Raw genomic sequence first — 13,753 nt, forward strand, 5'->3', positions numbered from 1 at the left:
AGAGGTCAGTGGGAGGACTGAGGTACCACAGCAGAGGACACAAAGCACCAGGGATCAGAAAGGGAACAGGAAAAGGAGGAAGCAAAGCAGCTTTGCTGCTGCCTGCAGAGCACTCACAGCAACTCATGTGAGCCGAGGACACTGGCTCTGCAGAGAAAGGATGCATGTAAACCCAAAGGAGTAAAAAATAAGGAACTTGAAGAGAAATGTTGTCCTAGGAGTGAATTTCATTTTACTAAAGCGACAGTGAAACCATGCAAGCACCCAGCCCCACAAGCATGGCCCAACCTCACCTTTAAGAGCATGTGCTTCTCACTGGGGGTGAGATACATCTTGTTTTCATAGTAATCCACACAGATGTTGACAATATCAGCCAGCAACTCCTCGTACCCAGGGATAACCTCTAGTTGTTGGTGCAGACACTGAAACACAACAGAAGCCACATTATCCATATGGGCAGAGGAACAGCAGAAAACAGGGCGGAAACATTTGAAGGAGTAAGAGAAGAACAGTAAGAGGTTCCTTCAAACCTCATTTGTCTGCTTTTTTTAGTTTACCAGCAGAAGACTCAGCTCATGGCACCATCTGGAAGAAACGACCTTCGTCTGCAGGACAACTCCCTTTCAGGTTGATCACAACACCCAAATATCAGACAAAGAGATGTCATGGTGCAATATTTTAACTAGGTAGCAGAAGCTATGGAGCCTGTGGAGTGTGGAAGGCCACAGGGGCTGAGCTGCAGCCCCATGCAGCTTCAGGGGATGGAGTTCTGGCAGAACCTCCCCCTCCCAGAGCTCTTCTTACATCTTTTGGACTTTCATCTTTGTCTTGACATAGAGACCTTCAAAGCCATCCAGGATGACACGAGACATTGCTAGAATTACACAGCCTGACCAAAAGACCACCAGAGTCAGTGGCAAAGACCCAACAGCTGCTGCCACAGCCTGGTCTGAAGTGCTGTCAGCCTCAGCAAGGTCACTGCTTCTCTCTGCTGATGGAAAGGTCCAGTGGCTCAGAGAAAAGGGACCTGCCTGAGTGATGCGGTTGTGGTTTGCCAGGAACATGGAGAGGTTCTGGGACTCCTGGATGGACTGGGGGTCTGCCATCTTCCGCAGGAACTGGGCAGCTCTGGAAGGGACAAATCCAACATCACCAAGGGTCACTCAGCCAGTGTGAGACTGTCACCACCCACCTTCCCTGTCTGACCTGCAGCTGCAATGCCCCAGACTCAGACCCTTCTACGTAACAACTCTATTTCCAATAGGGAACTGCAACACAACACAGCTCAGAGATTTGCCTGAACTCGCAAAGAGAGCCTGGGACAGCACGGAAACCCCATCTCCAGCCTCCTGATGTCCACCTGCCCTACTGCTGGGCAGACCAGGAGCTCCCCTGCAGACCAGTCCTGTCCCCATTCCCGCCTCTTCATCCCCTCTCACCTTTTGTAAGCAGAATGATCATTTTTGACGCTGCACTTCATGTTCTTCAGCTCATCCAGGACGGCAAACATGTTGATGAACTTGCCCAGAGTGAGGAGATAGGCCTCAGACACAAAGTCCTTCCTCCTCTCAGCGTGGCACAGGCGCTTCACCTCGCTGCAGAACCGCTCGATGGCCTTGCGCTGCAGGGCAGGGGCACAGGGTCATGCACCCCCATGGGAACCCCCTCCACCCACCACCTTTAGAAAATGTGGGTTTTGGCTGGGAATGAAGGATCCAAGGTCCCTCTTGGCTGTCACATGAAACAGAAGTTATAAATCACTGCTGACAAACACCCTCAGCGCCTGAGGGGAGAAGGGCGCTTGAACACTCCCCAGCTGCACCTGCCCCGACCGTGGGGTGTTCTGCCACATCAGGCTGCATCTTTAAGGTGGGACTTAAAGACCTCACAGGATATAAAACCTAAAAATGTTTGTGAAACTCAGATGCAGCTGGTTATAACGCAGGCAGTGATGGGGGGCCCACAGCAGCTCTGTGGTTGCCACATGGCAATGGATAATCAGCTCTTCACATCAGCCAACATCCCCGAAAAACAGGAGCCTCTGACACCCTTAGCTCCAAAGAGTGGTGGCTCTGGGTCTCCATGAACTTGAAGGGCTGAGGTGTGCTCTTTCCCAACTTGTATAGAAGATTTTGGGGCCAAGCAAGGGACACCCAGATTTTCCTTCACATGGGTCTCAGGTTTCTGCTCAGGTGGCTACAAGGCTACTGGGGGCTGTCCTGGCAGGCAAGGATAGCACAGTCCTGCTTAGGATGTTAACACCAAAGTAAGTAAGATTATTTTTGCCTCTCTCCTTGACCACTTACCTGAAAATACATGAACTTCATAAGCTTGGTGACTTCTGGCTCCAGGACTTCCACTGTTTTCTCATAAATCTCCACTCGGTTTGGCTGTTCGTTACATTTCACCTGCATTGCGAAGAAAATCATCCGTGTCAGCATCAGCTTCTAACCCAGCTGTGGGTCACTGTGGCACCATCTTCTTGTTTCAAAGGAGTCCTGTCCCCACCCAAGGACAACAGAGGGACCTGAGGAGGAGCTGGTTCTCAAACCAATAGGTGAAAGCAAAAGGGGCTATTTCAGATCTGAAATTGTCTCCATGCATTCTGAAAAGGCACAATCCTAACTCTGAGGGACAGAAGTCTCCTAATGCGTTTGTCTGGCACAGAACCCAAGCAATGTGGAGTCTGGACTTGCTGCACGATGTGGGAATGTTGTAGCATGAAATTATCTGAGACTTTGTGTTGCAAGACACACAAGGCACCAGGTTCCAGCTCTGCTGCAGCCTCGCTGGGATTATTTTGGTTCTGTTGAGGATCCATTAAAAATCACTGGGCTTGTCTGTGGCTGACAGCAATGAACTGAGTCACTGTCGCTGGAATCCTGGGAAGCTAAATTTAAGGACTTACGCAGTTGTCATCCATCTCACTTCCAGAACAGTTACTCGGAGTCATTATCAAACTTACAGGGAAAACACCAGCTGCCCAGGGCATCCTGCTGTCCTCCTCTGGTTTTGTCTGCAGCTGTTGCTCCCACAAAGCTGTGATGGGGCTGACAGCTCTGGTGCACGTTCAGTAACCCAGCAGCTGATTCTCAAGGCACAGAGGGACATGTCAGCCAGCCTGACATGGGGGATGATGCCAAAGTAGCCTTGCCCTCTCTGCAGTGGGCAATCTAATGTCCCTGCCCTGGTGATCCACACTGCAGTCAGACAGTACCACAGAATCACAGAATATTCTGAGCTGGAAGGGACCCACACAGATCATCAAACTCCTGGCCCTGCCCAGGACAGCCCTGAGAATCCCACCAGGCATCGACGGCCATGAGGATGCAGTCGGGGTAGGGAGGAGTTGTGCACATTCAGGTGTAGGCTCTGGTCTTCACCTGTGAAGCCACAGTCTCTGATGTAGCAGGGAGCTGCACCTGACCAAGCAGGGAGATTGGGGGTCCTGTGCTCGGCCCCATCCACGTGGCCCATGGCAAAGCACAGGGGTCACTGCAAGAGCAGCCCTGCCTGGGAAGGGCTTGAGTACCTGAGGGATGGCTCGTGAGCAGCTCCTCCACGTGTAGAGCATCACAGCGTACTCATGGCCTTCCTCCAGCATCTCATTCTGAAAGACAGAGGGGTGTTGCTGGCACAGGGCAGGCACTGGAGGCTCAGCACCCTGGGGACAGCGCCAGGGGACTCACCATGCTGGAGTGCACCGTGGCCTGCTCGATGTACCTGGCAATGCCCGTCACAAAGGCGTTCCTGTCTTCAAAGTTTGTGTCAAAATTAGCCTGTGGGCAAAACGGAGAGATGGGGATTAAAACACAGCTGGTTGTTTGCTCACCTGGTACAGCCTAACATGGGATGTGTTGGCAAAAAGCAGAATTAGTAGGGCTCCTGGAGCATGGGAGGAACTTGTGAACTATTTGAGGTGCTGCACCTCTAGGTCTGAAGTAGTTTCACACATACACACCCTGAGATGCTTTGGAATCACACATGTTCATCCTGCAGGGCATACGTGTGGAAATACGGCAGTCAACACTGACAAATCCTTGTAAAATGAAGCCAAACTTTGCTGCAGCCACACCAGAGAGAAAAGCTACAGCAATTATTCTAAGGATTTTAGCTTGGTTACTCAAAGACAGATGCAGCCCTATGAATTTCTGTTTGAGCCCTGGCTGCTGGGGGAAGACCACATCCTGTCAGCAGGAAGTGCGAAGGATAAACACAGAGAAAGGGCAGGGAATGAGTTGTCTGGAAAACATAAATATGAAAGTCAGCCCTCATCCAGGTGCTATTATCAGTGCTACTGCTGCTCTTGCAAGCACAAACAGTTGTTGGGACAAACATTTGTCCTGGAAGCTGTGATACAGCTTTGGGCTGGGACAGGGGAGCAAGAAACTGCAGAGGCAAGTGGGGGATGGAAAAGCAGCTCCCCTGGCTCTCTGGAGTGCCCTTCACATGCTCTGCACTCAGTAATTTCCTCTGCCAAGGCTGGCTGGTGGTATCTGCTGCAGGGCAGGGCAGACAGAGGTCCCAAGCACCCAGGGCTGCTCCTTGTGATGACAGCAGCACTGCAGCGACCACACTCACCTCAATACCTCATTTCCTGAGTAGGAAAGCTGGGAGCACAGACCTGTGGCCACAGGGCTACTCTTCTCAGTGCCTCCAGGACATCACATGCGACCAGTGTGACAACACAAGCTGAGACTGAAAGTGTATTTCTCGATAGCAGGGGAGAGGGCTACACACAAACTGAATATGATGAGGAAACAAGCTGGGCCAACACCTCCAGATCCAGCTTAGAGGAGGTTTTTAGGCCCAGCTGTGTGCATACACTCATGGCCCTGAAAGGAGGCTGTGCCATAAGGCTGGACCCTGAGACCCTCATGAGACACAAGCCAGCAAAGGCTCAAACTTTATTGAAAGAAGAGATAAGCAAATAATTACATGAAGATTTTTCAGGGAGAGCTGAAATTTGAACAGCCCAGAATGACCTTTGGGTCTGATAACCCGTAGAGATACCAAGGCTCTGGAATGAGCCCGGGGTCTGACCTGCTGAAAGAGATACTGTAATTCCAGAGCCCTGCATACAAGGCACAACAATCACGGTGCTGGTGTATTTATACACTGCCACGGGTGAGCCAGGAACTCAGGAGCGGCAGGATGGAGAAAGGAACCCCCTGTTATATTTAACCCTGGGTGTGTGCTATAGGGCAGGGTGTGGTGGCCAAGCAGCCGAGGCATCCCACTGTGGAACCAAAAGCAGGAGCCAAGCCGTGCCCTGGGCCCCTGCCAAGCTTTGCTTGGTCCGTGCAGCTGCAGCTAAATCTGAGTTGTTCAGGGCAGAGAAGTGGTTCTAGCAGCTGCCCTCCCTCGCATGCCAGCAGTTCCAGCTGTGCTAGAGGCACAGGCCAGCCAAAGTCAGGCAGGACTTTGAGCCTGCCCTGCTCAGTTCGATGCACGCACGATCACGAAAAGGAAGCACAGAAATATGTGCACAAATAAACATCACTGAGAACTTTCTGCTGCTATCACAAATCTTATCTCCTGCTTCCTACCCATTCATGCACTCTGGTCTTAATTTTTGCTCGGCCTTAAAAGTCTCTTTCACCAGTATCTGGTGCCTTCCTTTTAAAGTCCTTGGGAAGAGATTTGTGGCTAGATCTGTTCTGAGCACTTCCTTCAATACACTGAACCCCGGATGTTTTTGGCTGGTTCTCACAGCACCGTGTGGCTCTGTGCTTTGCATGAGCCACTGGAACAACCCTCCCTACCCTCTGCCTTGGGGAGCTGAAGTACCTGGTACATGATGGAGGAGGGAGGAGGTTCGATGCATGGCTGCTGGTCTGGCAGGGGCAGCTCCTCCAGCAGGTCCACGTTGGACAAGGCATCCTCGAGCGTGACGTGAGTTGTCATGGCTGCAGATGTTCAGTTCCCGTGCTAAACCCAAAGCAAAAGAGAGGGTGATAGACAGACAAGACAACCAGCCAGCAGGCAGGAGACTGAGTGGGAAAAGACAAAACCAGAGACATGACTGGCTGGCATTGCAGGGGACAAAAACCCAGTTTATCTATTTTCCTTTTCTTGTGCATTAAACCTACGTCTCTCTCTCCTTCTGCAATTCAACAGCAGAGCAGGAATGCAGAATAAGAGAAACGCAACTACCCACCCAGGCACTTCTCTCTTAACTCTATGCAAAACTCTCTCAGACAGAACAGCTGGGTGCTGCAGAGCAGCTTTAGCAGCCCCGGGTGAAAGCGTGTGCTCCGAAATGCAAAGCGGTGCTATCAAGAATATCTCCTGAAGCAGCATGATTAGAGAAGTATGACGGATGCTGACACTCACATGCTCTCCTTCTCACACACATGAACAGTGCTGGAAACTGTAAACAACCAACTGCATTAATTCCCAGAGGTGAACTGGAAAGGCTCGAGTGCTGTGCAGGCAAAGTTGTGGCACTGCAAGCAGCAAAAACGAAGTTGCTGTTCAATTTCCCTACTTTTACCACTGACGTGGCCTCCCCTGCCCAGTCCCAGCTCACCCTGGAGCTGCCAACTGTGCCAGCTGCACACAAAATAAAATCAAAGGGAAACATTTCTGAAAGCTCCCTGGCACTTTCCCCAGGCAGGCGCCCAGTGGGAACCACAGGACAAACCTGTGTCCCCATCTCCCCTGCCACTCACCTTGACTGTGAGTGCACAGGCACGGGGGGACAGTGCTGTCACCCAGGCTGAGCCCTTGTGTAACCACAGCCACAGGGCTTCCCCAGTTAATGCCTAATCCTGTGCAAGAGCTGCAGCTGACCTAGAGCCTGTGTCTCCCAGAAAAACACCCTGCTGCACTTAGACATTTGCAGAGAGAGAATTCTTTAAATATTGACACACCATTCAATTAGAAAATCACCCCCCCAGTGCTGCTTGGCTCACTCAGAGCCTGTCTAGTTTGAAATGTGAGCCTTTGAGTTTCATCGCTCTGATCTGCAGGACAGTAGAGCTCCCTAAATCAAAGTTCCCATCCAGATACTCACACATTTCAGTAAAACACCCTGCAAGCCAGCGAAGCTCTTTGCCTGCCTCATTACAGAGCATGTTTTCCAATCCTTTAATCATCTCTTTGGCTTTTCTCTAAGCTTTTGCAACTTTTTTGCCAGACATGGTAGCAGGCAGGACACAAGGCAGTGTCTGCACAAGCACCAAATACAGCAGCAGCATAAACCTCCCTCCTTGAGCACAACCACAGCAGTTCCTTTGGTCACAACAGCACCTCTATAGGACCCCATACTCAGCTAATTATCTGCTACTAATCCCTCAGGTTCTTGTTTTTTACCTCAGTTGAGTCACTGCTTCCAAGAAAATAAGCTTGCTTTCCATTTCCAGCACTGGGAGCACGAAGTATAATGGCTTTGGGACATCCATGGATAGACACACAGGCACCCAGCAAGGGCCACAGCTAAGGGGGATGCACAGTGTGCAGTCCTGGGCTGGCTTCACCTTGGGTGATGAGAGGGAAGGAGTCTGCAGCTGTGCCCCATCATCACAGGCTGCAGGAATACCTATGAGCCTGACAAAACCCATTCCACCTCCACAATTGCCTCCCCAAGGCACCAGGCAGCTGAGAAACAGGTTTGGTTGTACCTGCAGCCGAAGCATCATTAAATGAGTGCCTGGAAAAAAACCCAAAATCTCAAGCAGCTTTTCCCCTCCACTCTCAAATATCTGTTTCCTTCTTCACTCTTCTTCAGTAACATGGTTTCCTGTTACAAACTGCAGCAACTGTCAAACCCAGACATTACACATCTGCAGCTTCCTCCCTGCCTGCCTGGGCTCCCTGGGCTGCTCTGCTTGCCCAGCCCCTCAGATGCACACAGAACTCCACCACCATCCTCCAGCCCCCCAGGACTCACCACTGGCATCCCAGAACAACACTCTGTCTACTCACTCAGGCTTCATTACATACTTCAGGCTCGAGAAGGCAAAACTTTCCATCCATGGCTTTGAGGGCTGTGGCTGTTTATTTGGGCTCACTCCCCATGTTTCTGTAAGTCAAATTCTAAGGCCATTTGTGCAAGGAGTTGGTAGTTTGCTGTAACCAAAGGCACTCCCCCAACAACCCTGTGACACCCAAAGAGCTCATGTGTCAACTCAAGGGGCAAAATTATTGCTGTTGTTTGGGCCACCCCAGGAAACAGAGTCCCAAATACAGCATCAGGGCTCTGCTGTGCCAGGCAGTGCACACACCTGCGAGGCTAAGGCAGTCCCTGCCCTAAAAATCTTGCACTCAGAGGCAGAGAGGCAGCATGTAGAAATATGTGAAAAGAAAGCATCAAGTAACTGCATGAGAGGTGCAACTGGCTGCCAGCCCACACTATGCTTTGCCATGGCTGAGCACTGCAAGGATCCAGATGCAGCTGGAAAAACTACAGACTTCAGGTTTAACACACAAGTTTCTACTCTACCTCTCATCACCCAGTTTCTACTCTACCCTTTCTTAAGACCAACCAGGAACCCAACAGCAGCTACAGGGAACGGCGTGGTCAGCCAGGACTTCCCCTGGACCTTGTGTCCGCAGCACATTGCCACAGACAGCAGCCTCACAGACAGAGTGTGTGACAGAGGGGCCACTGGTCCAGGGCCAGCAGCCCTGGATCATCACCCCAGATCATCCAGAGAGGAGCAGCCTCGAGTGATCTGACATCTGCCAGTGCCATGGCCCCTGGGCTGCCCCTTGGGGTGGTTGTAGGGCTGGCGGGGGCCCTGCCCTTGGGTGGGGTCCCCTGACAATGGTGAGCATCCAGCAGTTAGAGGGGCTGTGACTTAGACACAGGCTCGGGAAGGCTCTGAAGGCATCAGTGATTGCTCTGCCCAGTCCCTGGGGCACTGCACTGTGTCTCCCCACCACAGTGGCTGCCTGGGAGAGCTGGCAGGTGAAGCCCTACTCCCCCAGACCCATGCTGCCCTCCCTCACCTTCCTGCAGAAAGGTTCTTACACAGACATGCTGGGGCTGTCCTGTAAATCCAGCTTCATCCCCTCTGTCCAGCAACAAGGGGGGCAGCTGTGAGGTAATTTGGCAGCTGCCAAGCAGCTCCAGCTCAGGGAAGTTGAGGATCCCTTGGGACACTCATCAAAAAGCCTCCACTGCCATCCACCACCTGGGTTTTGGGGTAGGCTGGCCGTGCTGGGAAGAGGAGACTCAGCCCATGGTGGTGGTCTGGTGACAGTGACATGTGGCCGTGGGGCTGGGCTCCACGCAGGGAGCAGCACAGCAGCCTGCCCAGGAACGGGGCTTTTCTCTGTCCTAGCACAGGCACAGTGGGGTGAGGCTTCCCCTGCATATCCTCCTCTCTGGACTCACAGGCTGCCAGGAGCCACCTCCATATCCTGCTCCTGCTCAGAGAAGCCAAAGTTCCTCCGGTCCTACATGTTTTGTACGAACTGAAGGTGAGCCTGGCAGAAACCAACCCCACCCCAGTGAAACCCGAGGCAGGGATGCTGCCACGGGGCTGATTATCCCTTCTGCTCATGAGCATCGGTGCTAATGGGTGCAGTGTTGCCCACACTTTCTGCTAATTTGCTACAGAAACTTCCTGTCCCCTTTCCCACACCTCAGTTGCAAACCCTCTGGCCATCTCATGCACCTTCTAAAGCCAAATGATCACACAGAGGACCTGGGGCTTCAGACACTGCAGGGAGCTAGCCAGGCAGGGCCCCACCACCCCGAGATGGAAAGGAAGAGTTCCCAACATAGTGACTTTTGTGGCAGCAGCCTGGGGACCAGATTTCACAGACAGCATAGGAAGGCTCTGAGGAGTGAGGATGGACATCCCAGATGCCTAACCTTGTAGGGCATGTCCTACCTTCCCCACCAAAATGCTTGCCCAGAAGTATTGGTGGAGTATCATTCCCTTTGAAGGGAGAAGCACAAAGGCAACTTTACTGTTCAAGCAGCTTGGGGAAATAAAGACTTTCAAAAGCAGGGCCATAAGGAATATGCTGCATGCACGTGTGCTCAGCTCCCAAGCTGCACAGCTCAGAGCTCTGGGGAAGTGGCAGGGGCTGTTTCAGATTTTCAGCTTGCCTGCTCCTCCAGCAGACGCTCACACTGGTGCTGCAGTAGGTACCAAGAACAGGAAAGGAGGCAAGAAAAAATGGGAATTGCCCAGACAGAGTCCAAGCCTTGTAAGCCTGGGGTGAGAAGAGCAGCAAAAAGACTTTTGCTGGGGAGGTGGCAATGTAGAGAAGGAGGACAAACCTGCTGACCCCCTGAGGATCTGAGATTCTTCTCCAGCTCTGATTCCCAGCCCCTGGGTAACCTGGGAAAGTCACTGAATTTAGTTTTTACCCCTGTGATAATGCTTCTCTCTCTCCAAAAATAGCATCTAACCAGTAGGCAGGCACTATCCTGGCCCAACAAGTACACAGCAGAGCAAAGTGTCAGTTGCATAAAAGCAGAGTGTTTCTGGTACCCACTGCCTGACAGCAACAGGAGGATAAAGGAGCCTGGCCACCAACATATATTTAGTAAAAAATGCCTTCATAGTGTAAAAGTTTAGTTTGACTCCTGCCTAAAATGCACTGAAGAATTACTTTTAACTGCAACCACCACCACAGTCAGGAGGTTCTTTGCAGAGTGAGTGAGGATGGGCTTCTGCCCTACACAGATGCAGATGTTAATAACCATGAAATTACCCTTCCCATTAAAAAAGGAAGCCAAACTGCATGACTCCTGAAGCTGTTTTTCTCCATCTCCACTCTACATTTTCTGCCATCCCATTAGGGCTGAGTTCCAAGCATTTGCACCGTACTTGTCTCTCAGCAACACAACCATTCTAGTATTTATTTCTTTTAGAATAACTAAATCATATATTTTTTTTTTCTGGTGCCAAAGAAAGCGGGTCAAGGAAGGAGACAGGTATATGAAACTACATTTTCAATGGAGTTGAGAAATTTAGAGCAAGTTTACAAGCAACCCACTGTTGAGAGTTAAAGCACTTATTGGGAAACCAAATTACAGAGGCCAGCATTGTTAATAGTTGACTAATTACCGATCTTCCAAACCCAACCTTCCCATTTTTCATGCAAAGATGATAACTGTTTGTTAATAAAACTGAATTCAGCAAAAATGAATTCAGCATACCCTGCTTTGCTCAAGAGACTGGTCAGAAAATGGAAGATTTTTCCATATTCCTCAGGCTTCATTAATAACAATTAACTGTACAGAGAAATGGAGAAAAGAATTTTCCTTTGCAGGGAATTAGCACAGAATTACATGGCTGTGACACCAGAACACTGGGCTAGTCACCCATCTCTGTGACTAACCCCAGACAACTGTCATCGTGCAAAACATGAGGGTGATTTTTCTTTCGGTATCTCAGGGCAGGAGGGTGCAGAGGCTTTAGCGACTCCGCCTAATTCTTTGAGACCTTTGTGATCCAAAGCCCCCGGGCAGGAACCCCCCGTGGGAAGCAGCAGATGGCAAAGGGGGTCACGCTCTGCTGCTGGCAGTGTCCCCTGACAGCACACAAACCCTGCACCCTGCCCCCTTCTCCAAAACAGCCCTGGGCACGCAGCGACCGTGGACGGTGTGCTTCTTCTCCTCCTCCTCCTCGTTCTTTCCCGGTCCTTCCAACCCACGGAAATTTCCTGCGGAATCCATCCACTGCCTCCCTCCCCCTCCGCGCGGTGGGATGCGGCTGGCACGCGGCATTCCCAGCGGCATCGGGGGCAAAGTTGAGCACAAAGGAGCGCCACGCACGGGGACCGGCGCCTCGGGGCGGGGGAGGTTCCGCCGGCTCCGACCCACGCCACAGCCCGAACCTGCGGCCGCCGCTCCAGCCCATCGTACCCAGCGCTGCCTCTGACTCCGTCGCTGCCTCCATCCCCCTCACCGCCCTGGAACACCATATTTCCACGCCACGGGTGCTCCGGGAGCCGGCCGGAGCCCCCGCCAGGGCCGCCCCCCGCCGCTCCTCCATCATCAGCATCCCCTCCGCGCCCCGTTCTCCAGCACCGCCGCCACCCCGGCTCGGGCTTGCGCTGCCGCGGCGGGGCCTGCAGCGCCCGCGGGCCCGGGGCTCGGCCCCTTCCCCCGTGCTGGGGGCGCGGAGCCGGGATGCGGGGCGGGGGGAGGACAAGGGGGATTTGCGCTATTTTTTCCCCGGCGCTGTGCGGCGGCTGCGGGCAGGCTGAGCCGCAGGTAGCTCGGGGGATTGTGGGATACAGCCCGCACATCCCGGCCCGCCGGGCCGCCCTCCGCCCCGGCACCTGCCCCGCTCAGCCCGCCCGGCGCTCCGCGGAGATGGGGCTCGGCGGCGGGCACAGCCCGGAGGAGGGAAGGAAGGAGGGGATGGAGCCGCGCAGCCCCCGCGCAGCCCCCGCACAGCCCCGCGCCCACCCCCGCCCGCTCACCTGCGCTCCGCGGGTGCGATGCTCGGCGCCGCGGGATGCTCCGCGGGATGCTCCGCGGGATGCTCCGCGCCGCCCGCACAAAGAGCAGGAAATGGCTGCAGCAAGTGCACTTCCGCGGCTCTCCGCCGGCCCCTCCGCGCGGCGCGGCGGCGGGGGGAGCCCCGGCCCCCGCCGCGGGAAGGGGCTGGAGCGGCGCGGGCGGCTCCTCCCCCAGCGGCGCGGGGGATGCGCGGCGGGGCCGGGGCTGCTCCCGCAGCTCGGCGGGGCCGGGGGCCGCAGCTCTGCCCCCGCTCGGGGCCGGGGGCCGCTTTCCCCCCGCAGCGGGGAGCTCCGGGCTGGCGGCAGCGCGGCGCCGGCGGCTCCCGGCGGGGTGGGGAAGGCCGCCGGCACCCCCCGGGCACGGAGGGGAGAGAGCCGGGGGCGGCTGCAGCAGCCCCGCGGAAGCCTGATGCTGGCAGAGTGGGTTTGGGTCCCTGAGAAGGCAGGACCGGCTGGGATTCTCCATCTCGCTGCTGCTGGGCTCGCTGGGTCGCGGGTGTTCAGCCCCTCGGCCCCTCGGAGGAGCATTGTTAGGCGTCACCTACCATCTTAACAATCGCCCTGGTGGCAGAATTCATACACGTATAGAAAACATACAGAGCCTTGGATGACTGAGCATGTTGGGCATCAAAACCAGAAGGCAGCACCTTTGCTCAGAGCTCCAATCCTCTTCTGAGTCAGCACCGCATCCAAAAGGTCTTCCTTTTGGCATTTTTGGCATCTGTTTTTCTTTCAGGGACAAGTTTCCGGTCCTTCTGCTCATACTTCTGTTTAAAGCTCTTACACAGCTCTTCAGATGTACTGTGAAATCCAAACTCACAGCTTTCAGAGGGACATTGCCTCATGGTGACTGATGTAAACCCTGTATGGAGCTGTCATGTTTGTTGAAAGACACTGGTAAATACCCAAGGATTGACGAAAGTCTAGACACAGGTCTAGATGTATTTCCTTGGTGGCCCTGGCAGTGTCCCTTTGCTGACCATGAGCTTACACCAACACCAGGTTGCTCCCTGGCATCTCCTGGATTAGAGTGACTCCTCCAGTTCTTTAGTGACTTCTGCTGTTGTCTATTAAAGTGTGGGGCTGAGTTTGCTCCCTGTGGGTGTCTGTTGGCTCTGCAGGGAAGCTTGCACATCAGGTTCCCACTGCAGTTCTGCTGTTGTAATTGGAATGGATGCCATGGGCTCAAGTCACGGGTCTGCAAACTAGAAAAGGAGCAGAACAGTTTCAGGAACTAGGTTTGTTTTAAAGGACAGGACCATGCCTGAAAAAATGTATCAATAAATCTCTGGGCGTAGACCCCTTTCCCTGGATAGCA

General features: G+C 53.5%; 1 protein-coding gene across 4 annotated transcripts in view; it reads right to left on the bottom strand.

Annotated features, from left to right (window-relative positions):
- CYFIP2 (cytoplasmic FMR1 interacting protein 2) overlaps nucleotides 1-12,574 on the bottom strand; it is a 50,015-nt gene extending 37,441 nt beyond the window's left edge. For 2 of the 4 annotated variants that reach the window (XM_048319558.1, XM_048319559.1), the window contains exons 1-8: nucleotides 12,397-12,574; nucleotides 5,791-5,931; nucleotides 3,690-3,779; nucleotides 3,533-3,610; nucleotides 2,307-2,408; nucleotides 1,440-1,621; nucleotides 1,032-1,128; nucleotides 294-422 (exon numbers count right to left, since the gene is read on the bottom strand). In XM_048319558.1, coding sequence (XP_048175515.1) covers nucleotides 294-422; nucleotides 1,032-1,128; nucleotides 1,440-1,621; nucleotides 2,307-2,408; nucleotides 3,533-3,610; nucleotides 3,690-3,779; nucleotides 5,791-5,907 — 795 coding nt within the window. In that variant the 5' untranslated portion in view covers nucleotides 5,908-5,931; nucleotides 12,397-12,574. Of the gene's footprint in view, nucleotides 1-293; nucleotides 423-1,031; nucleotides 1,129-1,439; nucleotides 1,622-2,306; nucleotides 2,409-3,532; nucleotides 3,611-3,689; nucleotides 3,780-5,790; nucleotides 5,932-11,833; nucleotides 11,913-12,396 lie in introns of those variants that run through there. The other 2 variants (XM_048319555.1, XM_048319557.1) reach the window with 2 other exon arrangements.
- Nucleotides 12,575-13,753: the final 1,179 nt, after the last annotated feature.

This window comes from Corvus hawaiiensis, chromosome 15, assembly GCF_020740725.1.
Source record: "Corvus hawaiiensis isolate bCorHaw1 chromosome 15, bCorHaw1.pri.cur, whole genome shotgun sequence".
In the NCBI taxonomy this organism is placed as follows: Eukaryota; Metazoa; Chordata; class Aves; order Passeriformes; family Corvidae; genus Corvus; species Corvus hawaiiensis.